Source organism: Chiroxiphia lanceolata, chromosome 8, assembly GCF_009829145.1.
Source record: "Chiroxiphia lanceolata isolate bChiLan1 chromosome 8, bChiLan1.pri, whole genome shotgun sequence".
Taxonomy (NCBI): Eukaryota; Metazoa; Chordata; class Aves; order Passeriformes; family Pipridae; genus Chiroxiphia; species Chiroxiphia lanceolata.
The window spans coordinates 6,833,328-6,859,747 of record NC_045644.1 but is presented as its reverse complement, the minus strand read 5'-3'; the positions used below and the strand labels follow the sequence as shown (position 1 = coordinate 6,859,747).

The 26,420-nt window shown below is 48.4% G+C and overlaps 2 protein-coding genes across 2 annotated transcripts in view; one reads left to right on the top strand and one right to left on the bottom strand.

The window, feature by feature from the left end:
- Positions 1–14,268: 14,268 nt before the first annotated feature.
- On the bottom strand, positions 14,269–14,679 carry LOC116790208 (spidroin-1-like). Its single transcript, XM_032694975.1, has one exon. It carries the CDS (start codon positions 14,677–14,679, stop codon positions 14,269–14,271), a length of 411 nt encoding a protein of 136 aa, XP_032550866.1.
- Positions 14,680–14,882: 203 nt separating this feature from the next.
- STK32C (serine/threonine kinase 32C) overlaps positions 14,883–26,420 on the top strand; it is a 65,901-nt gene continuing 54,363 nt past the window's right edge. The window contains exon 1 of the mRNA XM_032695296.1: positions 14,883–15,008. Coding sequence (XP_032551187.1) covers positions 14,924–15,008 — 85 coding nt within the window. The 5' untranslated portion in view covers positions 14,883–14,923. The remainder of the gene's footprint in view (positions 15,009–26,420) is intronic.

Sequence of the window (26,420 nt, the reverse complement as noted above, 5' to 3'; positions counted from 1 at the left end):
CTGAGTGACAGAAGCAGATAAAATTGAAAATCCATGTTTATTGCACAGACTGAAAATGCTGTTGTGTAATTCCTGCTGCTGGTTTTGTCAATGAATATATCAACAGAGCTTGCACAGGACTGTGAGTCTGTCAAACCAGTGAGCATTCCTGTGCCCTAACCCACCCCCCCAAATGCTGTCAGCATGCTCCAGGGACAAGGAATGCTTGCCTTTAGGGGTTTAGCAAACTGACTCTATTCTCACAAAAGTTTGCTAAGAGAGCTACAATTACCAGAACACCTTTTCATACAGCCATGAGTCACAAATTAGAAAATTACTTCAAATAATCATAAAATACAAACGTGGAGATGGAAGACTTGCGTTATTAACAAGCAGAAATGGTTTTGAAAATGCACCTTGTAAAGGGCTATTTGGGAATACAATTAGATTTAAAATAGTTTGTTACGAAGAAACCGGATCTATTTTTAAACAGAAATGATCAAAATGAGTCACAGATGACTTCACTACTGGAAAAACAAAATTTCTTTTTATCTTGCTGAAAGCCACTGAGGTTTGAACACTCCAGTCTGAATGCAATGGGGAAGTTGCCCAGGCCATGTAGCTGCAGCTCTGGCTGCACTGTTGTGCCTGGGGGTGGCAAACTGGCACCTCTCAGCATCCCTTACAGAATCAGTCACATTTTAAACCACATCCTGAAAAGCTTCAGGCCTCAGAATTGTTCCTAAATCACTCTACAGAACTCTTGGGTAGAAGCAGCCACACAATTCTGCAGCTCCTGTGCTTCCTGTAGTGGGCTGAGGAGTTTATAACTGTGTTCTCACCCCTTTACATAGCAGAGCAAACTGAGTCCTGGGCATTCCAGTGACTTATCCAAAGCCAGGTAACTCTCCTGACCTCTCCTGCAAGCCACTGTCAGTCCTGGGAACAGAAGGCATGGATCCCAAATTCCCCATGACACTGCCCAACCAGTGCACACTACACTGGAGTCTGAGGTACGTTTTTGAAACATGTTGGCTGGCAATGAACTTTTCATCTGTGCTAATTAATGACAATTCTACACGAATTAGGTGAACCAGTATAAAATCAAGGAACAGCCATGGGCGAATAACAAAACTGCTTTGTCACTGTTCAGACTTCTGCTCCCCTTCCAAAGGTTTCACAGTCGTTGAACAGGCAGCTTTTAACAACAACAAAAAATCAAAGTTCAATGAATAAAGGTGAACATTGCAAATTCATTCCAGGTCTAGATGAAAACGTGTCCAAGACTAAAAGCTGAGTCAGAGTTGTTGTGGATCAGCCTCCAAACTTGCCTCAGTTCACATTACAGACTTTTTGTTTGGTATTGATGGCACCAGTGTCACAAAACTGGTGTTCTACTCACTAGAAGAGAAGACAGCAGGTCACAGACCAGCCCCTGCAGGCAGTTATTCTGAGTTGGTGCCACTGCTGCACTTTTAGCTCCTCCTCTGTCCCTGCATCCAGGTGCTTCTGATGGCAGGTGTGCAGCCTAGGAGCAATGGGGAACAGAGGAGAAGAGTGGGCTGGGAATTAGCTCATGAAACATGACTTTGTCAGAAAAAGCTGTCTTGTCAAAACATGAGTGTTTCATAAAAATATACTGGATTTTGTCAACGCTTCCCTATGTCACAAGCAGAATTCCCAGGTACAGGGACAGCCTGGTAATGCTAGGTCCCTGTGACTGTAGTCTCTGCTGTGGGCTGCCTGGGATGTGCAGGGCCTTGGAAGCCCTGACAGGCACATCTCCACCTCAGGGAAATGCCTTCAGTAACGTGGATTAAGGCCAACCCTTGCATTCCATCTCCCATCCTTTAACAAAGGTTCAGATCGCTCTGCTGGTCCAGGTCTCACCCTGTCCACTACAGGAGGAGTTGAGTCTGAAGCAGCCCAGGTGCTGTGGGGCAGAGGGACAGAGCTCTGCATGTCATGTGTGTATAATACACACACACATACAAACACATTCCATGGTGGCAGCTGTGGTTGCACCACTCCCGAGTGGCAATGCCATGGACATTCAGGCTCTGCCAAGGGAACAGATCATCCAAAGCAAGGCATATGGTAGGACAGCAACATCCCAACCCATCCATCCAACCAGCCTTTCCCAGGATCCCTGTGACTGTTAAAATACCAAAGTGCATGTGTGCAAGGGGTCGAGGCAAACGCTGCTGACAGTCCTGTGGCAAGGCTAGATGGGCTGGATGGGCACCTCTGCACAGCCAGGAATCGCTGCACTGGGAGCACATGCACAGCTTGGGAAGCCTCAATGCCTGCAGCCATCTGTCACCACGGCACTGCTGCCCAAAAACCTGCCCTGAATTCCTGCAGCACTCCTTACCCATCGCTGTGGCCTGAACAAAGCCTCCGGCGCAGCAGGAAGGCTGGCATCCTATTTTAGTACCTGTCACCCACAGAGCCAGGAGAAATGGATAAATGCCACATATGGCAGGAATTCCCTCATCTCAGTAACAGCCCGGGAAACCTGCAATGGTCAAAGTATTACAGTGAAGAAGTCCTGGTCTGGGATCTGGCCAGAAAGGCCACTGCAGGAGGGCAGCAGACCTGCAGCTCATTTTTCTCCAGGGACACAAAGATGCTTAAATCCACAAATAATATTTTTTTGATTTGTCACTGCTCAGTTTGGGCTAGAAAGAGCAGAGTTGTTCCAGGAACAGGCTGCTTGTGTGAAGCAGGAATGGAAGGACTGATGTCCTGTCCTTCCCCTGCCTGGGCTACAGGCCATTCCACTCTGGAAGCCAGATGGGCAACAGCAGGACTGCAGAGGGCATCAGGGCCAGCTCCAGCCTGAGGCCGCTTCCCAGGTCTCTGATGTGCTTTGATCCCTTGTTCAAAGCTCTCCTTCAAATGATGCTTCTAGGAAACAGACTCCATAGGGATGAGCCCTGCTTCAGGAAGCTCCAAGAGCAACTGGCACAGCAAAGCTGGGAGTGTGGGAACTGTGTCCGAGAAGACAGCACCATAACCATGGGGGCCAGTCAGTTCCCTCCCCACACAGGTACAAACACATCCCCAGGTCACCTGCACAGGTCACCTGCACCCCTGGGCATGGTGGCTCTGAGGGGTCCCAGCACAGAGCCTGGGGAGGCCAGAGGGGGAATGGCTTTCGACTGCCAGAGGGCAGGATTAGATGGGATATTGGGAAGAAATTCTCCCCTGTGAGGTGGTGAGGCCCTGGCACAGGTTGCCCAGAGAAGCTGTGGCTGCCCCATCCCTGGAAGTGTCCAAGGCCAGGATGGACAACAGGAGTTTGGAGCAACCTGGTCTAGTGGAAGGTGTCACTGCCCATGGCAGGGGGTGAAACAGGATGAGCTTTAATGCTTCTTTCAACCAAACCAGTCTGAGATTCTCTCATTACAAATAACATAATTAATTTTCCCCCTCTCTCATAGCACGTGTTGGCGATAAATTGAAACAGTTCTTTAGATAAATATCAAAGCATTTTTAAAAGTCTAACCACAGAATTAAACACTGAGAACCAAAAAAGTCTTTGATATTTTCAAACCAGAAGTGAGCACTCACCAAGCTCTGCAGGAGCTCATTTATAGGATTCCTTTCTGAAAGCAGAGTTTTCAATTGCCTTTTCAATAAAACAGAAAAGAGCAGCAACTGTAAGAGAGAAGTTCTTTGAACTAAATAGAAACACAAGAATATTTTTCCTCCTTAATTTTTTTCTTGCCTTTGTTTCCTATGACAAAAAGGACTCCACAAGGCAAATCCGGACTTCTCTATCGCTGACATCAGTGCTGGAAAACAGCACACCCCAAAGCTTTCCAGCATGACAACCTCGAGGTTGCATTTATGCCCATTCATTATGCACTGCTCCAATATTTAGCATTTGATCTTTCTTTGGAAATCCTGCTTATCACTTTCAAGTCTGATACTGACTGTCCCCATTACAAACACATCATTTGCTGTTGTTTATAATTTTGCTGAGCTTCAGCTGTTTGGGTTGCTGAGCACGTTCCTTGGCATAAATCTGAGCTGAAACTGCTCAGCCATTTTTGATAATGAGATTAGAAAGAAATATTCCGTGTCTGTATTTAGTTTCATCAGCTTCTTGTTTTTCAAAACTCTGGTGTTACTGTTTTGGGAAGCAGCCTGGAAGCTTAGCACAAGGCACATATGACATTTATGTCACGTATAAGATAATATTTTTTGATCTATCTGAAAACCTGTTAACATTTAGGCAAACCCTAAGCTTCTGAAAAATGTCAGCATGCCCGGGCTCAGAAAACAGTTGGTACTGTTCAGCAGTAAAATGCCCAGGGTTGCTCTATGTGCTGCTGTTTGGAGCGTCTCCGATGGGAACCTCTGGGTGCCAATATATTTGGGATACAGGGACACCTCATCCCAGCACAGGGATGGAGGGGCTCTGTGTCCCACAGCCCCCGGTACCTACCAAATGGAGACTGGACAGAAATCAGACTTTACTTATTTCCTAATTTCTCACTGCTTCCATTTTGCCATTTCAACAACATTCTTTAAAACAGCTTTTAATACCCAGCAGCAGATCAGCTCAAATGAGATTCTACAGGCAAGGGGCTGGTTTAATTTCCAAGCATTGCAATTTGACTTGTTTACTGTTAAACTCAAAAAAAAAAAAACCCAAATGTGGAGAACGCTTGGTAGTTTCTGTCATAATATTTCTTTACCTCTAGGAAAGAGAAACAAACATTTTGGCAGCTGCTCAACACAGGATTAACATTTGTGGCAATATTTTAAGACATTTCAATTCAGTCAAAACCTGAAAGCACTGTGCTCACATTTGCTGTTTTAGAAGAGGAGGATCCAGTGGCTTTTAAAGCAAAAAAGGAAGGGAAAACCATATCCACAGAATTTCCAAACAGCTTGGAATACAGCTTGTGCACAAATACATAAGGACAAATATGGAAAATAAGGGCAAAATGCAACTAAGGAATATTCAGTGGATATTTCTGATGGGCATTTCCTGAGCTGCTGGTTGAAGTCAGTGGAGAAACATAAACAAGATACAGCACAACACATGGAGGGACTAAACTGATGTTAGTTTTGAGGAAGATGCACACAAAAGTGTCAGCCTCAAAGGATTTCAACCCCTCATACAATGATGATCACACAATTTACAAACCACATTAAAATACTGTTAGTCCTGTCCCATTTAAAAATATTTCATGAGCGCTGTAATTAAAAGATTTCAACACATCATTAGACTTGACATTTTCCAGCTATTTTTAGAAGCATAACCTTCATTTGCTACATTTTTCTAATCACAAGCAGAATATATAATGATTCACAAACAAGTGATACTGAAATATCTTTAAGCACCTCGTTTCAGTCACAAGGTAGAGTCACAGACTAGAATGGTTTGGTTGGGAGGGACATTAAAGCTCATCCAGTCCTACCCCCTTCCATGGGCAGGAACACCTTCCACTAGTCCAGGGTGCTCCAGGCCTTGTCCAACCTGGCCTTGGACACTTCCAGGGATGGGGCAGCCACAGCTTCTCTGGGCAGCCTGTGTCAGGGCCTCCCCACCCTCACAGGGAAGGATTTCCAGGAAGAATTTCCATGAATAGGTTCCCAAAAAGTTTCCATAAAGGCACTATGATGTTACTGTTCGGGTTTTTTTACTTTGAAAAATGCTGTAGCATGTACTGACCAAGGGCTGCCTCCTTCTCCTCCTCACACTTCCTCAGAGAAAGGTTTATTTTAGAACCACGACTGCCAGCAAACTGACCTGTGCTGGTCTTTTCTTTCCTTCCAGTGGAAAAAAATAACTTATTTGTTCCAGTTAATTACCATATATTGGGATTTGTTGGCTTCCACTTCTGGAGTGAGAAACAAGGATTTGTCCAAGGACATTAACAAACCTGGAGAGAAGCTTTGGTGATCACAGCAAAGTGAGAGCAAGTGTCACTTCTCAGGGTGACAGGGACATGGTGAACCTTCCTCCTTGCACACTCCATCCCAGCCAGGGACAGCCCATTTATCCCTTGAACGAGTGATAAATACCCTGTCAGACAGCCACCAAAAGCAGATAAATGGGTAATGTTCTCTGACTGAACTGCCCTTCACTATCACTGAGGAGAAACACGAGGTCTGTAACTGTGGGTCTCATTTCCACCTCCCCTACAACACCGTAAAAATAATCACCAAATGAAAACTGTGCAAATCTCACCTGAAAAGAGCAACAGGTCTTACTTTTCTGAAGTTAGAGAGTTTAGAGATTCACTCTGTAATGTCAGTTGTACCTTTCAGTTCATCTGAGCTTTAGTAAACAACATCAAGCTTATTTACTGCTCCCCTACACCAAGGTCAGTGCCAAAAAAAAGCATCTCAGAGTCTGATTGTTGCAATGAAATTACAGTCAGGCAAGTGGAAGACAAATACAATTGTTATTAAATTACCTGTATGACCAGTGATTTTACCTGTGGTAACTGATTCCAGAGGGCAGCTTTAATCTTGTTAGATTAGAGATCCAGCCAAAGCAGATGTGGCAGCTTCTGAATTCAATCTTCAGGAATCATTGATAGAACATTTCCTTCCATATGCAAGTACTGGGAGAGAAAAACACAAACATGTTTTAAACCCAGAAAGAGTGGCTGGTATCCCTTGATATGTAAAGTGTCACATGTGAACACCATAAGCTGCTCTACATTTCTGTGGGAAGAATGCTGTTCAAGAGGGTTAAAGCATACACAACTCTATCAATTACATATGGAAATGATTTATTCAAGGACTTTGTCTTAAAAAAAAATCCCAATGATTGAAGACCATAGATAAGAATGTGTAGGTTGCCCAGAGAAGCTGTGGCTACCTCATGTCTGGAAGTGCCCAAGGTCAGGCTGGATGGGGCTTGGAGCAACCTGGGACAGTGGAAGGTATCCCTGTCCATGGCAGGGGGGTGGAACGGAAGGAGCTTTAAGGTCCTTTCCAAACCACACCATTCCATGATTCCCTCATGGACTTCTTTTAAAACCTCTTCCCCCTGTTTCCAATTATTATTAGTTATTATTTGCCCTCCAGGCTGATGTCCATCATTTCCCTCTCTGCAATTAAGCAGTTCTGTTTGCAGGTTTCCCTGTTTAGGAGAGTTACGGGATGAGTGCACCCAGAGTGAGAGGCAAGAGCCTTGGAAGGACCCCCAGCCCTGCAGGAATCCCTTCCCAGTGTGCCAGAATCACCCATGGGACAGGCATTAGCTGTTGTCGAAGCAGTTTTCCCTGCAGTGGGGTGACTTACCCAGAGATTAGCCAGGCATTGTACTGGTTTGAAATAAAGTGTTCTTAATTAGCATGACATTAGAAATCCATTGCTAGGACACTTAATCTTACAAATGCAGATAATTATGTTCCCAGTGACCTGCCCAAGTTTGATCAGTAGCACTAGTAGGGTTTAAAATGCAGGAAATTAATTCAGAGTTTGGATACATATTTATTTTCTTGTTGACTTATACCATATTTATTAAACTAAATGAGGAAACAAAGCTATTTTGATGACATTCCTCTCAAAGCTATTTCCTTACAGAAACTATTTTTTTTTTTGTGGGGTTTTTTTTAGGTTTTTTTTTTTTTTTTTTAGTTTGTAGAAGAGAAACTGGCACATTTTATTATAGTCTTGACCTTAAATGCACCTTGACCTCCATAGGAAAGAGCATGTCACTAATCATGAGAACCATCACGTGGCAAAACAAACAGCCTGGGCAATATACTTTTGGGCAAACAAGTAAAGTTTTTGTCAGATCCCCTGCTGATACATCTGGAACCTGAATACCTCAAAATGCTGCCTTAGTGCAGTGCTTGGATTCCATTCAGCTCTCAGTGCTCCCACCGTGGCTCACTGGAATAATCCCCTTCTTTAGGAATTCTGACCCACACAGACTACTCAGACAGGAGCCCACTGTGTATTTGAGCAATTGAACCCTGGAAACTTCCATTTTATAGGAAATCTCTGAATTCTGAAAAAAAGACCTTAGACAAAAAACGCAACCTGTTGTCCTGCACTGACATATGATGCTGCTCTTTCACGGGAAGAATTGGCTTCAATGCACAATTAAATCAGCCTAAATCTTCACATTTATTTAGTTACAGGGCCACAAGCTCCTGAAAATTCTCATTACCTGGGCTGAATGTGGCAAAGCACCTGTTCCCCAGCGCGGATTCCTCTCCAATTTGAACAGACAGATGCTACTAAATAGACTATTACCTGATTTTAAGAAAAAGCAGGTATGACTAGTCATTATTTTATGTTTTTCCTGGAACAGACTTTCTTTGAGGCTACTTAGGTGATTTAATCCTAATTATGAGCTACAGTTGTAAACCAGATGGCAACATTTATGACAATTAAAAATGGATCAATCGCAAGGCAGTGCTGAAAAAATATTACTTTGCATTTGTTTATGCAAAACAAGAAATATTTTAGGATAATATTATTTGAGATTACATAAGAAAATACATCAGGATTGAAAACAATGACACCATTCCAATAATTAAAGAGGGGATTATTTCAGCTAGTTTTCATCTCGGCATCGTGTTTGGAATTCTATAATGCAATAGTAATGGAGAAATGTGTTCATGGACATTTCGGGGAGAGAAAGTGGATTGGGAAAGATGCCCAGTTTAGGTAAATCGCCTTAAGACAGGACGTTCAGTGCTCCTTTTTCAAATCTAGTTGTCCAATTCACCCTCCTTACTGAAGCCCGAGTTCTCTGTGCAGCATCAGCACAGTAACAAAACACCATTTCTTTAACAGGACACTGTCTAGGAAGATTTTATCCTAATGAAATAATAGATCAAAAGTCAATAAATACATCCCTCCATAGCTTCATTTGGCTTTCATCAAGCCAGAGTTACAAGCTCCACTAAAAAAGCAGCAGCCAGGGCGTGTCTTTCTCTGCACAAACCACTGTTAGGTTGGTCACTGTGTTTAGGTGCTGAGCTGCTCCTGAGCTTTACCTCCAAGGCCTTACCACCCTGGGCCTTTGTCTTCCTCTAATACAAGAAATATCGTTGCTTTCTATATAAAGCTGCTCTCTACAGCTTTAGATGGATTTTTTAGTTCTCACATAACTGAAAGAACTAGATGACTGAATTCTAAGAATGTATCTTATTAACATATGGCAACATATGTTCTTACTTTCTTAGTGAAGCATTTGGTTAACCTGAGTAAATGAATGACACAAGCAGAAAAGCAGACTTAAATGAAAAGAAAAACAAAACAAAAACCCTAAAGGAGGTAGCAGTCACAAAAAAATTAAAGGGCTTAATTGCTCAAATAGTACCAGAAATACAAGCACTTTCACAGGATTAGGCAAGAGAAAACACTACAGCATAGAGAATATTAAGCAGGATACATATTGATACTGTAAAAGGCTAAACCAAAACAAGAAACTGAAGTAGCTACACTTACCTCAGCAGCGTGGGAGGAGGGAGCTTGGCAGGGAGGGAGGCAGCACTTTTATCAACTCTTTGATTTCAAGCACTTGCTGGTAAAAGCCCTGTAATCCCACGGGACTGCAGCTGTACCTGTGATGGCAGGAGCCTGGCACTGCCCGAAAGGTGCAGCCCCTTCCCTGTCAGAGTGGACCAGTTCCGGCTTTAAGGTTTTGTGAGAACTGTTCCTGCCTGTTGCTGCTTCCTGAGGGCCACTGCAGGTGATCACAGAATCATGGAATGGTTTGGGTGGGAAAGGACCTGAAAGACCATCCCATTCCACCCCTTGCCATGGGCAGAGACATCTTCCACTTATTCCAGGTTGCTCCAAGCTCTGTCCAACCTGGCCTTGAACACTTCCAGGAATGGGGTAGCCACAGCTTCTCTGGGCAACCTATGCCAGGCCTCACGACCCTCATAGCCAAGAATTTCTTCCTAATACTAATTTAACCCTGTCCTCTGTCATTTTAAAGCCATTAATTCCCTCTTGTCCTGTCACTCCAGGCCCTTATCCAAAGTCCTTCTCCAGCTCTTTTGGAGCCCCTTTAGGCTCTAGAAGGGGCTCTAAAGTCTCCCTGGAGCCTTCTCTTCTCCAGGTGAACACCCCCAGCTCTCCCAGCCTGGCTCCAGAGCAGAGGGGCTCCAGCCCTTGGAGCATCTCTATGGCCTCCTCTGGGCTCGCTCCAACAACTCCACATCCTTCTGATGCTGGGTCCCAGAGCTGGAGGCAGCTCTAAAGGTGGGTCTCACCTGAGCAGGGCAGAGAGGCAGAATCCCTCCCTCCCCGGCTGTCCATGCTGTGGGATCAGCCCAGGGCACGGGGGGGTTCTGGGCTGCCAGGGCACATGGCCAGGGCATGTCCAGCCTCTCACCCACTGGCACTCCCAAGTCTTTCTCTCTAGGGCTGCTTTCAATCCATTCTCCTCCCAGCCTGTTTTTGTGCTTGGGATTACCCTGACCCAGATGCAGCACCTTGTGCTTGGCCTTATTGAACTTCATGAAGTTGGCACAGCCCCACCTCTCCAGCCTCTCCAGGTCCCTCTGGATGCCCCATCCCTTCCCTTGAGTATGTGACTGCACCACCCAGCTTGGTGTCATTGGCAAACTGGCCAAAGGTGCATCAATCCCACTGTCCCTGTCACAGGCACAGATCTCAAACAGCTCCAGTCCCAATCCCGACCCCTGAGGACAGCACTCCTCACTGGGCTCCACTTGGACATTGAGCCATTGACCACAACTCTTTGCATGTGACCATCTAGACAATTCCCTATTCACTGAGGTGTTCATCCATTAAATCCTTGTCTCCTAACAGGATTTATTAGTTAATTGTGGTGGTGTTTAAAGACTTGGAACAGCTGGCGCAGAGTCATTACTATGAGCATCTTTAAAAATAGAATTGGCAGTATTTACAGAAACACTAATGATAGGAAAATATGTGAAATTTCCCCCTTATGTAATGTTTATTGAAAGACTTATGTGTTCTGTTAGAGGAACTTTTAAAAATAAACATAGGCTTTTCTCTGTAGGTTTTCTTCTCGATGAAGAAGGCATGTGAATTTTAAGAATCACAGTAATATTCCTTTCATCATCTTAAATACATTGCAATTACAGCCATTATATTCAGGAAAGGGCTTTTTAAGGAATTTAATATGATGGTATCTTACCCCCCATGTTTCTATGCCCAAATTAAGAGTATCTTGCAATATTTGCCTCCTTTGCAGTTTTGTGATAATTGGTGGTGATTTTGTTTAGAAACCGCTTCATCAGCTGCCTGAGACCAGATAACCATGAAGAATGTAATGCTGCTTCGGGCAGTTTTATTCCTGTTTACACTGGTTTTATACAGGATAACTTCGCTGGTACCAGGGAACCTGATCCTCATTTACAGTGATGAAAGAAGAAAATTGTCACCATTCTGTACAACCAGTAACACGGCAGAATGGGAACCATAATAGCTCCCAGCAGTGTAGAGCATAATGAGGTAAACTGCAAAATCCGTGTGCTTAAATGAAGTGTGAGATTAACAGCAAAAGTTCAAATATTATCTTCAGTTTTCCTCATACTAATTTTGACAGGATATACAATATGCAGCTCACGATGCTTGGGAATGAGAAAGACCAGTCATTCCTCAAAGGGGACCCATTCATTTGCAGAACTGAGGCGTTTGAGAAAGTTGGAGGAAATAATTCCTGATACAAGTCCTTCGATTAAAATAACAATCCAGGAATTTAATAAAGAATTTTTTTGGCCTATCCTAGATTAAAACAGGTATTGCCTCTGCCAGGTAAATGAATGCACGTTGCCTGTTTCATGTCAGTGGATTTCGATGATGGTATTGACTGGATGAAAACATGATGAGTTTGGTCCAGCATATGCAATTCCTTAAGGACAGAGGGATTTTATGGCTGGGGAACTGCTTTCCCTAGAAAAACACAGAACCCTCTCATGGCCTTTTTTTCTTTTATAATCGAGGCAAACCATCCAATCTGCTGTATGTTCACAGTTTTCAGGACAGACAGAAATGCACAGAGTATCCCCAAGACTTCCACAGGTAAAATGCCTGATTGTCTCTTCATAAAATATAAAACATAAAAAGAAGACTGGAAAACAAAGAAGAAAAAATGAACAAAAAGGAGTAATGAATTCTTAGAGTTTTCAAGGACAGCCTGTTCCCAGTGACCCCTTTGGCCCCCCAGCTCACATGTTTGCCCCTTAGAGGGGCAGTCAGAGCTACAGCCAAAGATGTTTGAGGAATAAATTACCGTGAAAGTCAGCTTTTATTTAAACTCCCTCATTTCAAACACAAAGTGGCTCTCTGTTTCCCTGGAGACCAGGATATGTAAGAAGGCAGAATTTTCTCTCCATTTCCCTTTCCTACACTGGACCCCTATGGAGCAGATTTTGGACTTTCTTTCTTTCCCTCCTGTAAGACCAACATTAATTACTGACTGGGCATTTTTCTCAGGTGACTGTAGTTGTGTCACTGAGGTGGGTGACCTGTGCTGAGACTCCTAACATGCAGGTGTTTGCTGAGGGGATCAGTGTATCTCACTGAATGTTACTCACTGGGTTTAATAGTGGTGTCAGACACAAGCACTCACTGAACAGAAAGGAAGCCCCTTTTCAAGTTCTAGAATTAAAATTCTGCTACAGAAATAACACAGCACTAGAAAAAAAACCAACAAACCAACTTCCACGGTCTTTCATTTGTCTCCTGTCCGACTCCTCTTTGGGAAGGTAAAATCATTTATTACACTGCTCATGAATCAAAAATTGAACAAACCCTGTGCTGCACCTTCTACCACTTTACAGGGAAAGGAATCAGGAGATGGGGTGGAATGAAACCATCCTCTGGCATGAAGACAATCACATCTTTATGTCCCAAACTTTTTCCTACACTATATCTTGAAAATTTATTGGGAAAAGACTCTGATTCTGTGCTCTGGATTTGATTGTCCAAATATTACTAGAGAATGAGAGAAATGACAACTGACTGAAGATGTTTAATGGTATCTTTCATACTTTTCCTACAGACCGTAAAGACAGGAGAAAGGAAGGAGGAAAGCTGATACCTCTGAGATTCACAGTGTATTTAAACACAAATCTATCCCTAAACAAAGCCAAAATTACTGTCTTGTATAAAAGTGTTCTATCATCTTATTTGAGAGCAAATTCTTTCTGATTTCTCAAAGAAATATTCTTTGAGAACTATTCTTTGCCTTTGGAAAACTGTTCTTAAATGACACCCTTCCATTGTAATCCTTTTACAACTTCCAGGCTCTTTGAAATAATGAGTGCCTCCTCCTGTGAGGAGCACAATAACTGATGTATCCATTTCAAAATATGCTGTGAAAGAAAACACCATAAGTTTTAAATGAAAACTTGGGAAACAGCATCTCAGGAACCACGAAGGTACTGCTGGTGTAACAGCTGTGATCTGCTGGCTCCAGGGCTGTCCCTTGCTGTGACACTGCTGGCGCTGTGAGTTATTTCTGAGAGATGCATTTCATCAGTCATTCCACAAGACATTTCAGTTCAACAGGCCATGAAAACCAGTGTCACGAGTGTGTTCCAGCTCAGCATTTTCATGAGGTTTAATAAGATGAAGTGCTGGTGCTGTACCTGGGTCAGGGCAACCAACCCCTGGTGTTAAATCGGACTGGTGATAAGCAGATGGAGCAGCCCTGGGAGAAGGACTTGGGGTGCTGGTGGGTGAGAGGCTCGACATGACCCAGCCCAGAACCCCCCCGTGTGCTAGACTGATCCCACAATGTGGGCAGCAGGGGCAGGGGCGATTCTGCCACCTCAGCTGAGACCCCACCTGCAAAGCTGCCTGCAGCTCTGGGTCCCAGCACAGGAAGGACATGGACCTGTTGAAGCAAGTCCAGAGGAGGCCACGGAGATGATTAAAGGGCTGGAGCAGCTCTGCTGTGAGGAAAGGCTGAGTTGGGATTGTACAGCCTGGAGAAGATAAGGTTTTGCGGCGACCTAATGGCGGCCTTCCAGTGCCTGAAGGAGCCGACAAGAAGAATGGAGAGAGACTATTCAAAAGGGCCTGGAGTGTCAGAACAAGGGGGAATGGCTTCTAGTGGCTACCGCTGTCGGCAGCGAGCACTAGTGACCGATGCAAGACGTGCGATGTGTGCGGTCATAGATACCGCCGCGAAAGGCTGGCTGTAACACAGCCGGGTGGCCCGTCCTGCCGAGGCAATCTTTATTTACCAGATTAAAAACTACGGGGCTGGCAGATGCTGCAGTGAGCGCGCCCGGAGGGAGAGGAGCGGGAGGCGGGCCGGAGCACGGCCGGGGATACCGACCGGCAGGTTCAGCTCGGGGAGCAGGCACCGCGCCCCTCGGACAAAGCCCCGTGCCCGGCGGGATGCAGGAAGAGCCGCAGGTCCCGCCCCCCGGTCCCGCTCCGCCCGGCCTCCTGTTCTCCCGCCCCGCTCCCGCCCCCCGGCCCGGCTCCACCCCACCGCCCGCATCCCTCCGGCCCCGCTCCCGCCTCTCGGTCCCGCCCTGCCCCGCCCGCATCCCCCGGGCCCCGCTCCACCCACATCACCCCGCTCCGGGCCCCGCTCCGCTCCACTCCACCCCAGCGCCCGCATCCCACTGGCCCGCTCCTGCGCCCGTCCCGCGGTCCCTCCCCGCTCTGCTTGGCCCCCGCTGCGCTGCCCGCATCCCCCCGGTCCGACCCCTCCCGTATCCCCCCGGTCGCGCTCCGCTCCGCCCGCATCCCGCCGCTCCCCCCTTCCCCCGCACATCCTCCCTGTCCCCCCCGTCCCGTCCCCCGTCCCCGCCGTGCTCCCCCCGCCCCGCCGCGCTGTGGCCGCCGCGGGCCGTGGCCGGGGGGCGGCGGGCGCTGCCATGCGGGCGGGCGGCGCCGGGGCGCGGGGCGGCTGAGGGCGGCGGCGGGGCCGCCCGCGGGAGCCGCCGGGCCGGCGCGGAGCGGCCGCAGGGCATGCCAGCCGCCTGCCCCGATGTTTCACTGGAGCAAGTGGAAGAAGAGGATGGGAGCGAGCGCGTCCTCCTCCAAGAGACCCGTCTTCGACGAGCGGGAGGACGGTGAGTGCGGGCCGGGAGGCTCCGGGATGCCAGCCTTGCTCCGGGATGCTCTGCCCTGCCCAGCCCCGGGGTGCCGAGACCCCCCGCCCGGCACGGGCTTTCCGCAGCACCGCTGCTGGCGGGGGAGCGGTGCCCGGGTGCGGGTGTCGGGCCGGGCGGTGCCTCCCCGTGGGGTGCGGGGACTCTGCCCACGGGCGCCCCGCGGACACGGGGCAGTTGTCGTTAAAACCCGGGGAGACTGAGAAAGGGGCGGCGAGGGGACAGTTCAGCAGTGAAGTTTCACTCTGTGCGCGGACAGCCCCGGTTTTAACGAGGAAGGGCCAAGTGCTGCCGGCCATCAACGCCCAAACACTGCTGTCAGCGCAGAGGGGCCGCTTTGGGGTTTTTCCCAACATACAAATTGTGGGGTTTTTTTGGTAGAAATACACCACGAAATGCCACCGTTGCATTAGACTTCTCAAGTGCAGGGTGAAACTGCAGAGGAGCAAAGGAAGGAAACTTTGATTGCAGGTGAAGGAAGAGTTCGGAGTGCCGTCAAGCCAGCAGATGGGTGATGTATGGCCGAGGCAGCCCAACGCTGCATTGGCCCTGGGGCACAAAGTGAGCACAGGCAAAAATTCCCATGTCCATGGGGTACTGGAACTGTGCTCCGGATAAACCTGGAGTTAGATGTGTTCATTTGAGTCTCTTAGCCCCAGTGATGGGCAGGTCAGGATCTGCTGTCGTCCCTTCGCTGAGGGGACCAGACCTGGCTGTGCTGCTCTGGCAGCTGACAGGGGTTAAATCAGGCAAACTTTTCCCGGTGCAGGAGCTGGTTGATTTCCCCAGCATGTTTTTATTAGCAGTTCACAGCGAGCAAGCTGAGTAAAAATGCTTAAATTGGAGGCTTTGCTGCAATTTCATTCTGAAAGCAAAATTTCTTTCTGAGAGGCATTTCATTGTGCCCTGAGCCTGTATGCAACCAGCCAGGGAGCCTGAGCTCTGCAGGTGACTGACAGGAGCCTGGGAACACCTCATTCATCAGGTGCTTTCAAGCAGTGCTTTTGTAATATGTCCCAATTATTAGGACATTACTTTCTTGATATCTCCTGCTTTTCCATCATTCCTTGTTGATGTATGCTTGGAGTGTTGTTCTGGTGAACTCATATTTACTGGCACGGCATGGTTGCTATGGTGATCTCTGAAGACATCCCAATAACTTCCTTAGATAAAGAAGCCAGTTAATACTTGCAGTTTGTATGTGACATAACGTGGAAGAGTTACAAGTGATGACAATTTAATGTGAAATCAGTTAAAAAATAAAAAGGAAAAAGACTGGTTGGTATGTGAAATTTTGCCCATAGGGGGTTCCTGGTGATGGATCTCCTCACAAGGATGAGCCCAACTGCCGAAATCCGTCGGATGATCCTTGGGAATTGTGGCAGGGTGTATGTAAATAGAAGGTTAAAGTTTATTCTACTGAGTACTAGCACAAAGCCCAGTATTTTCCCTCAGATAAATCCAACTCTAAACCCTTGCAGTCCTCTTCCCTGACTTCCTGGGGACTTCACTGCCTCCTGTCACACCAGTGTGGCTGGGCTGGCAGGCAGGGGTTTCCTGGGGCTGCACAGTAACGTGTTTGCTCTGTCTCAGTGTAAAACACCTGGCCATGGAGGGTTATCTGCTGTGAACCTCACTGGTAGAAATTGCCCTTCCTCCCCAGCCTGCATCTGTCCAACCCCAGCAGCCTGCTGTTGGATCTCACCTGGATAAACGGGGGAGTACCTGTGTCACACCCCTCTCTTGCTGTCAGGGCTGTGGCTGCCTGGTGTCCTCACTGATGGGACCCATGGATCAAGCATGGACAAGGCAAAAGAAGAGAAGGATTGCAGGGTTGAGCCCTTGGAGTTACAGTGCACTGGACTGTGATGGGTTCAGTAAGCTCAAGTGAGTCATAGTGGGCTTATGGGTTCAGCGTTATCACCATGTGCTGTTTTCTGTCAGGAAAAACTGGCCTTTGTCTGTAGAGGCTGTTCAGGGTTTGTTATTTATACCCGTAAGAATCTTTTAAAAATTCCTCGCCTCATGAGTGGATTTGTTCTCCAGCCCCACAGAAGGCCCAGGCTGGGTGGTCACTGCCTGTCTGCCAGATGTGAGACATCTCTCTGTGCAGGGCACTGGGGTGTCTCATAGAATCCCAGAATCACTGAGATTGGGAGAGCCCTCCCAGACCATGGAGTCCACCCCGTGCTCCATCCCCACCTTGTCACCCAGCCCAGAGCACTGAGTGCCATGTCCAGTTGTTCCTTGGACACCTCCATGAATGGAGACTCCACCACCTCCCTGGGCAGCCCCTTCCAATGCCTGAACACCCTTTCTAGCAAGAAATTCTTCCCGTTGTCCAACCTGAACCTCCCCTGGCACAATTTGAGGCCGTTTCCTCTTGTCCTGTCCCTTGTTCCCTGGAAGAAGAGCCTGACCCCCACCTGGCTCCACCCTCCTGTCAGGGAGTTGTAGAAAGCAAGAAATCACAGCACAGCAGTTGTGAGGCTTGTTTGTCATGTGGACAGGAATTATTTTCTGTTGTCATTCTGGGAAACAGCCAAGCAAGTTTTATTGACATGCCTCTCCATTTTTTAATTTTTTTTTAAATTATTTTTTATCCTAAGTGAAGACAACCTGTCATTTTGTGACCAATGGGAATGTTTCAACCCAGATATTTAAAAAATGTTTAGCAGAGTGGCTGGACTTGGGCAGCTGGGCTGAGCAGGAGGAAATACAGGGCACACTTAGTGCTATTAGCATTGCCCACAGTTGTGTTGTGTGAGAGAGGGGAAAACCACAGCATGATGTATCTCTCCATGCAATTATGTCTGAAGAGGAATTTCAATAGTGCATTTTGGTTATGGTTTCTCCTGAATCAAAGTGGCTTACTAAAAAAACTGTGTGTAAATATACACGAAAATCTGCGAAGCCATCTGCTGCTTCCTGCTGAGCTGTGCCTCCCCTTGCTGACATGAGGCGAGTGGTCTGAGGGTTCCTGCTCATGTCCTGAGGCTGAATTAGTTTTCCAGCTGATGTACAAGGTTTTGATGCAGCAGCCCAGTGAATTTCATCATGATTAATATTTCGCCTCAGTCACTTTTTTCCCGTCCCTTGCTTGACTCTCTCTGCCAGAGTGCAGATGGTTTTTCCTAAGGGGGTCAGGCGCAGACTCCTGGGTTTATCCTACTTGCATCAAAATCATCTTTTAAACACAAGATCCCAGTTTTACAGCCCATGGGTGCAGCTCTCCTAGTTAAGCAGCCTGACTCTGAGAAGTGTGTGCTCAGGGTTAGTCTGAGTTGGGAGAAGTGTCTGTGATGTGTCCCCTCTCAGGGAACAAGCTCTCTTTGGAATTCTTTGGCTCAGGTAATACTGAGATGAGGCAGCAGGCTGGGGTTTGGGGCTGAAACCCCAACTGCAGGGGCAGCTGGCAGCGTTTGGGGGGGTTGTGCAGGGTAAGGGGTGCTGTGGTCAGTCTGCCCGTGGCTGCATGTGTTGGTAGATGTGGGTCTAAAAGGCTCCAAGGAGTTGCTCTGTGAATGTCTGCTGGAGCTTGCAAGCAGAGAAACTGGTCTCTAAAATGTGGTTCTGTGGAAAACCAGGAAACTCTTACACAGCTCATCACTGCTTCTCTGGCTGTGCTGTTTGTTGAAGGGTCAAGCTGCAGGGACATGCTGGGTCCGGGGGGGCTCTGAAGTCCCTCTCTGCCTCCCCACCAGCCTCCTCATCCTGGCAGGGATCGATGCGGGAGGCCGGAGAGCCTCGGCAGCCACGCATGGCACCCGTCCCCATGGAAACGGGCGAGAAGCTGCAGAACCTGGGGGAACGTGCTTAAAATAATCCCCATTTTCATGTCAAGCCATGTGTTGGCAGCGGTGGGGTCACACACCCGGGAGCAGGAGCGGGCATCCCTCCTGCCTCGCCCTGGAAAGCGGGAATGGGAGCGGGAGTGGGAGCGCTGCGCTTGTGGAGCTGTTGGTGTACAGAGAATAAACTGTGGGTGCAGAGCCCACCTGTCTCTGGCTCCCACCTGGCATCTACAGCCACCTCCTCTGAGCCTGCTGGCCAGGGGCTGCTGGGTGCTGGGTGCCTTTGGCTGCAGCTTTGGGTAGGTTCTTAGACCCACCTGTCCTTATCATTTAAATCCCTGGGAATTCAGGGATTCAGTTGTCACAGCCTGTCAAGTTGTTTTTATTCCTAAATCCCTGGGAATTCAGGGATTCAGTTGTCACAGCCTGTCAAGTTGTTTTTATTCCTCCTTTTATTTCCTCTGTCCCACTCCAATGGGAGCATCGTGTCCAGCCTTCTCCACAGACCTTGGTGTTAATTTTTTAGAGTGGGATTCTTCCCCATAATTGTTTGTTCCAGGGGTTGGGACCTTCAGGGAAGCAAGAGTGTGCTGCTGGACAGTCAGAGGTGTCGGAGCAACAGATGTGGAAGGACAGGGAGCAAAACCTGACCTGCCTTGTCCTATGTCCCTTTACCTCTGTGGTGACACAAACCCTTCTAGTCAGGTTTGCCTCAGATCTGGGGGCATCTTGCCTTGTGGAGAGAGGGACCTGGGAGATGGACCCATGGACCAAAAAAAACCTCTCCTGAGATGATCAGTGCCATAAAACATGTGCTGCTCTTTCTTGGAACAGCAGCATGGCCTGGCCTGGTCTCCTGGTCCCTGAGGGCCAGGGCAGTCCCTCAGCATCATCCCTGTTCCCACTGCTACCGGCTGTGGTCCTCCTGCCTTGGCTGCTCCTCATGGAACCCGGCTCTATCGCCTCAGCTTGGCAGGGATTTTAAGCTCTGGGCAGGAATTTAAAGCCCTGGGCAGGAAACGTTGCCCTTTTGATTTGAAATCTACAGACTAATGCCCTGTAAGGTGGTTGTATAATCCCAAATACTACTTATGGTCAGATACAGGTGTGTTAAGCTTCCACACTCTGCAGACCGCTGACTACAGTGCTCCCTGCTCAGATTGCAAGGGGAATGTTTTCCATAGCCTGAGTCTTGCATGGCTGTGGGTTGGGAGCACAGATGCCTTTCCCTGTTATTTAAAAACAAGAGAAAAAGCCTTTCTGTATTATCAAAGTGGTAGCTAAGTAAGTAAGCGGGTGGAGGATGGAGTGGGAATTGCAAGGAGGTGTCAGCAAAGCTGTGTTTAGCATTGTCAGCGGGGCTTTGTTTCTGCTGCCCCCAGATCTGTGGAGTTGTGCCTGTGCTTTACCCAGGGACACACCCTCCACGGGATCACTGCCCCTTCCAGCAGAGCTATTGCCCCTTGTTTCTGACTAAGGATGGAAAACTTTTCAAGGTGTGAAGCTTTGGAGTGTGTTGTGTAATGCAAAAAAAGATTAAATAGGTTAAATTCTGCCAATTCAGCAATTCCAAGTCATGGAGGTGTGTGTTACCATGTACATTGTTGGGAGTACTGTCTCCTTCTGCTACGGTGCTGTCCCTCTCCACACTGATGGCTGTGGTCCCTTCACAGTAGTGCTGACAGAAATCTGAACAAAAGTCATTCTTGGTGGGCTCATATGTCTGTAGGAGATCTGAAGAGAGGAGATCAGGGTAAAAAGAGCCCTGAGGGAAGCTGGGGCTGTTCTTATGGAGCTGGAGTAAGAAAAAATTAACAAACACGGTAGCAATTTGAGGGACAAATAGGGAGGGACAAAGGCAATCAAGGAAAAGTCATTGGGAAGAACCGTTCAAGTGAAATGTTAGACCAAATTAATACTCTGGGTATTCTGTGGAGGCCATGATCCTCTCAACTGGCTTGGAATTGGGCTCTCTTTGAGTTGGGGCTGAGGATCTGCACACCTTCCTCACCATGTCCCCATTGCTGGCATGGTGACCTTGCCGGCTCAGCTGGCATTCCCCCCATGCCTGCAGCTGTGCTTCCTGGGTTGCAAGTCCCAGGACATGGAGCTGATGGTGCCAGGTCACTCACAGAGACCAGCACCGGCTGCCAGGAGAGCTGCGCCGTCAGTGCCGGCTGCGGACCTGAGTGCAAGGTCACCTCCACGCTGTGCCTGGTGGAATGTCAGTGAGAGGCACTTGACAAGAAAAACCTTCCCAGAAATGGAAAAAGCCGCTCTTTTTGCAGTTTGGAACTTTCACCATCTGAGACTGGGGTGCTAGTGAAACAGCTGGTTGGGGTCTCCCTGCAGCGCATTGGCGGGAGGAGGGGTGTGTGCCCAAGGCCACTCAGGAAAGGGGACAGCATGTGTTTCCCTTTAAATATTGCCTTATTTCTTGTGGGAATGCTTGAAGTTGAGAGTGTTGCTCACCCACAGTGGTGTTCTGCCTCTAGGTCAGGACTTGGCTTTCCACTCACCGTGGCCACAGGTGAGTCTCTGTGAGTGTGGCTTGGCTGGACATAGTTGGGCAGGGGACATTGCTGAGCCCATTGTTCACAGGCAGCCTGGGATGTAAAAGCAGGTTCAACTTTTCCCACTCTTTTCCATGGAGCTACTTTCCAGTTCCAAATGGTTTGTCCTTCAGTAGGCTGTGGAGCCTCTCATGGTTGCAGTGGTTGTTAATGAGCAGTTTCTACCACCTCACCCCGGCATCCTGGAGTGAACCACCCAGTTAATCATCACTAACTACTTCTGTGGCCACAGGTCATAGAAAAGTACCACAGGGAGCAGTGGCAGTCTCTGAGGGGGGGCTGGTGGATGGGGTGTACCCCTAGACGTGGTGTGTGCCAGCACATCTCAGGTGTGCACCAGGGAGAGGACCTGTGCTGGCTGAGCCCTGCTTTGGTGTTTATCTCCCAAAGTACAGAGCACCAGGACAGCCTGGGAGCAGCTTGGCTTCTCCATGTAAGAGAACGTAAGTGTCAGTGTCCTCTTTGCCTCTCCCGCTGTTCTTCAGGAATTAAATTGCTTTAGGTGACAGTTATGGAAAATTAAAAGTGCTTCGGATGTGTGGGAACAGCTGGCTCTGAGCATTGCCAGGCAAGGAGACGTGACAGTGTGTGAATGTTGATGTGCTCATTTACATCTCAGGTGGTGTTCAGGGGCTCTTCCAGTACCTGGGACTGGTGAGGAGATGCAGGTACTGAATGATTGTCACCTGAACAACTCCCATGTGTTTTTACTTCTGGCGCCTGACAAAGGTCAGAAGGAAGAGGTGGGAAGGGCTCAGGCTGAAGCTCAGGTTCTTCCTCTGAGTAGGCAGTTCTCAGTGAGGATTAGGAGAAACACTTCAGGTGAATCTCCTCTTGCCTCTGCTGTTGGCTGGATACAACTTTATCTCCATAGCTCAGTGCATTTCACTGTCAGAAGGATATAGATCATCTCCTGTGAAAGGTACGTAGTGTGTTAAACTGCCTTGTGAAACAAATGTCACGGAATCCGTGGGAAAGCTGAGTACTGCACATTTGCTTGGTGTGTTACTGGTTTCCAGCCTTAATGGGAACTGGCAGGCAAGACCAGCAAGCCAGGAACACAGAAAATGATACACATTAGGCTTGGATTGTTTGCACTGTTGGAAAACGTGCTTTATGCTTCACAGAAAATAGGGCTAAAGCTTGGTCCCAAATAATTTGCACTTTAAAGGCTCAATGCCGCATGTGGTAAGCACATGAATAATTCATACACATGCAAACAGACCCCATGATTTCATATTTCAATGTGAGTCTAGATTTGCTCAGAACTTTGAACTAGCACTGATTAGTGGCTCCTCCAGCACAGAAGCAGCTGAGAAGGACCTTCAGTGCAGGGATGAAAAGATTCCTTCTCCCGATGGTTCCGGCTGTGTGTCTACATAAGGGCTGGGATCTTCCCTGACATCTCCACTCAGGTGGCCTGGCCAGTGGCTCCCAACAGTGTCCGGAGCTCGGCACCTCAAGTGCCTCCTGGGCCTGACCTTGACATGTTTTGTTTACTTTCATACACCAGTGCTCCTGTAACCGGTACAAACACTCCTGGGAGAGCTGGCCTGGGTCCGAGCTGTTGCCATGAGCTCAGCACAGAGCTCCGAGTTCCCCAGAGGGCAGACAGTGCCTGTTCAGGGAATGAACCCATGTTGGGGGAAGGGGTGTGGATATGTCAGCAGTAGTGGGCAATCACAGGGATCTGGGAGCAGGTGTTGGCTTGGGGTCTCTGCCCCGGCATATGAGCGTGCCTGGCTTCATCCCAGGATTTTTGAAGTAACTGGGTAGTGCTGAGGCTTAGGCACAGCTGTACTGACAACACAGGCAGGAATTCTGGGTGGAGCTGAAGGGCAAAGAGGTGCTCATGCCGGGGTGACAATGGCAGCACTGTACCGTGCTGCTCAGACATCCCGGCTGGGCATGGCTCCGCATCCTCCGCCTGCGGCTCCTTCGGGAGTCAGACCCACGGGCATGTGGCAGCTGCCTTAAGCTGCCAATTCCTGCTTGAATACTGGGGCTTTGCAATGATCTCTTGGTAACACCTTTAAAAGCAGTGACAGCCCAGGACCTCTGTGGTTGCTCTGATGCAGTGTGTGCCATGCGGGGGGCCGAGGGCACTGGCAGTCACTGCTCCTCTGCTCCACTGGGTTTTATTCCACTTTAAATGCCACAGCAGGAGCATCGCAAGCAGGTGTCAAAACAAGCACAGCTGCAGCGAGGCGAACTTAGGGATTGATTAATGAATAGTTTCAGCCTGTGGTGTGTTTCTCTACGTGGCTTTCTGATGTAAAGATCAATGTGTGAATTTATTTAAAAAATAGCAGGTTTCTTTTCAGTAGAACAAATTGCTTCTGTTTATCAAAATGCTGAGTAACATCAACAAACAATTCAGTCACTGGTTGCCCCTCAGCACTACTTGGGAAATTATTTTAGTTAGTGTTTCCTCTGGTCTTGTTTGGATTTTTTCATGCTCTTAGTTTGACATCTCCAAAGGCAGCCCTGCTTCCCCCCCTGCTCTCTCCAAAGGCCACTCTCCTCCTCTGCTCTGTGCTGAATTGGAGGTTTTCCATGCTGACCTTTCTCTTGCTCTCTCACTGAGGCTGCACAGGGGCTTATTCTCAGGGGATTTGCTCCCCAGGGTATTCTAGTGCAGCTGGAAGTGGGCAGACGGGTGGCCCCGGTGCCCCCTGGCAGTGTTGGTGTTGGTGGTGGGGACACTGAGTGAATGCAGAGCCCTGGGGATGTGCTCAGGCCTCACAAGCCACCCACGCTCGGGCACCAGCACCCCAAGGTGCTGTGCAGTGTGTTTGTGGCTCTCCCAAGGGTCACCTCAGCCCCCCTGCAGCCCTCAGTGGTACCTGCTGGAGGGGAGGGTGATGCCCTCTACTCTGCTTGCCGCTGTGAGACCTGGCTTCCCTCCTCCCTGTGGCTGGAGTCTCTGTCAAGAGATGTTCTTTCCAGCATGAGTTGGTACATCACTGTGCTCCAGAGAATTTCTTATCACAGAAGTAGGATGCCTGCTTTCCCCAGAGAATTTGAACTTGGTGAATAATTCTCTTTGACGTCCCACTGTGAATTTGGGTCTGCTCTTTTCTTGTGGAGTTGAAATAAATTCTTAGCAGTTATGGCCACCCATCCTGTGCTCCTGCAGGTACTGGGTGGGCCATCCCATGATGCTCGGTTGCTTGGATACATCAGTGTGGTCTGTCCATTGAGTGAATCTGTTCTGACACCTCCAAAAGAAAGAACAGGCTTCTCGTTGACTTCAGGGAGCACTGAAAGGGGTCACTGCTCCTACCTGAGGTCAAGCAAAAATATCTTCAGGTATTCATCACTCTCTTGTGGCTCCTTTTTTACTTCCCAGATTTACTGACATCACCAGCATGTGTGACTCATTTATACTGTCTTGCTCCTAATTTTTCCTTCTTTTTGAGAAAGAGCCCCTTCCATTGCCAGGGCTGTGGGAAATGCCTGCCCAACTCAATGTGTGGCATAACACAGACCCATGTGCAGGAACACTGGCAGTTGCAGGGAGACCAGATCCCTTCTTGGTGCTGCTTCAGTGTTGATGTTCACCAGGTGTGGAGCCAGTGGCTCCCGGTGCCGAGCGCTGCCGCCGGGTTGCCGGTGCACAGCCTGCTCGGGGCAGTTGGGTTCCCTCCTGAACCCTCGGTGAGCCAACGGCCCTGCTGGGCCCCATGTCTCCCCTCTTCAGCTGAGTTTGTCACAGAAGGGAGGGTCAGTGGAGAAGCAGCATTTCCACAGGCGTTAAAATGCTGCAGCAGCAGCTCTGCCAAGCAGCACATCCATTGATCCCAGCCAAAGGTATTTTGGGAGCGTGTCTGCTGCTCATGAGCCTTCAGGACAAAGATAGGACCATGCGCCCAAAATAGCGCCCTGGAGCCTGCACACCCCACCAGTGGCTGCTCTTGGGAGGGAAATCCAGAGTTTGTTTTCAAGTCATCATTGCTGTGTTGACAAGGCTGTCGCAGGGAAAACGATCTCAACTGGGAATATCTGAATTAACTCCAAGAGCAGTATACACACATGCAGACAGTGCTCACTGCTCACCACCCAGTGCGAGTGAACAAAGCACATGTTGGCCTTTTGAATAGATTTGTCACACAGAATCACTGGTTGTGGAAAAGACCTCCAAGGTCACCGAGTCCAACCTCTGCCAGATCCCCACTTGTCACCCAGCCCAGAGCACTGAGTACCATGTCCATTTGTTTCTTGGATACCTCCAGGGACAGTGACTTCGCCACCTCCTTGGGCAGCCCCTTCCAATGCCTGACCACCCTTTCCGTGAAGAAATTCTTCCTGATGTCCAACCTGAACCTTCCCAGGTGCAGCCTTGTTGAGGGAGAAAAACTGTTGAGCTGCCTCCACTGCCTGTTGGCGGAGATGAGGTTTTTCTGTTGTGGTTCAGTGCCAACCCCCTTTTAGAACTGTTGGCTGAGGGGGCTCCTTTGGCCCACTGTGTGTGAGGGCATTGATCACGGCTGTGGATGCTCTGGTGGCAGTGGATGTGCTGGGGGGGCCGTGCTGAAGGGACCTTCCATGTGGGGAGAGCACCACTGCTCTGCTCCTGAGCCACGGAGGAGTTCGTGGTGGATGCCCGTGTGTTCATTAATATGCATGTGTTAAAAAAAACCCCAACGCCAAACCAGACATCACTGTATTTCCGTGGTGCTGATCCATCCAGTTGCCAAGAAATGAGCATAGCTGCCGGTCCAACCCTTTTTCGAGGAGATTATTTTTCTATTCTTTTTGATTTTCTTTGTGGTGCTCCAGTGGGGTGAATCGCTGCAGCAGAGACCACCCTTCACTGCTGTAATTGTGTCTGTGCAGCAGTGTAATTGTGGAGTGTTAGAAAGCGACACCCACAGATGAGAAACAGGGACAGAAGTGCTTCTGCTGAGCTACTGCTGAGTGAGTGTTGGCTTTCCTTTGTGTAGAATCCAAATGGTTTGTGCTCACAGAATCCCAGACTAGTTTGGATTGGAAGGGACCTTGAG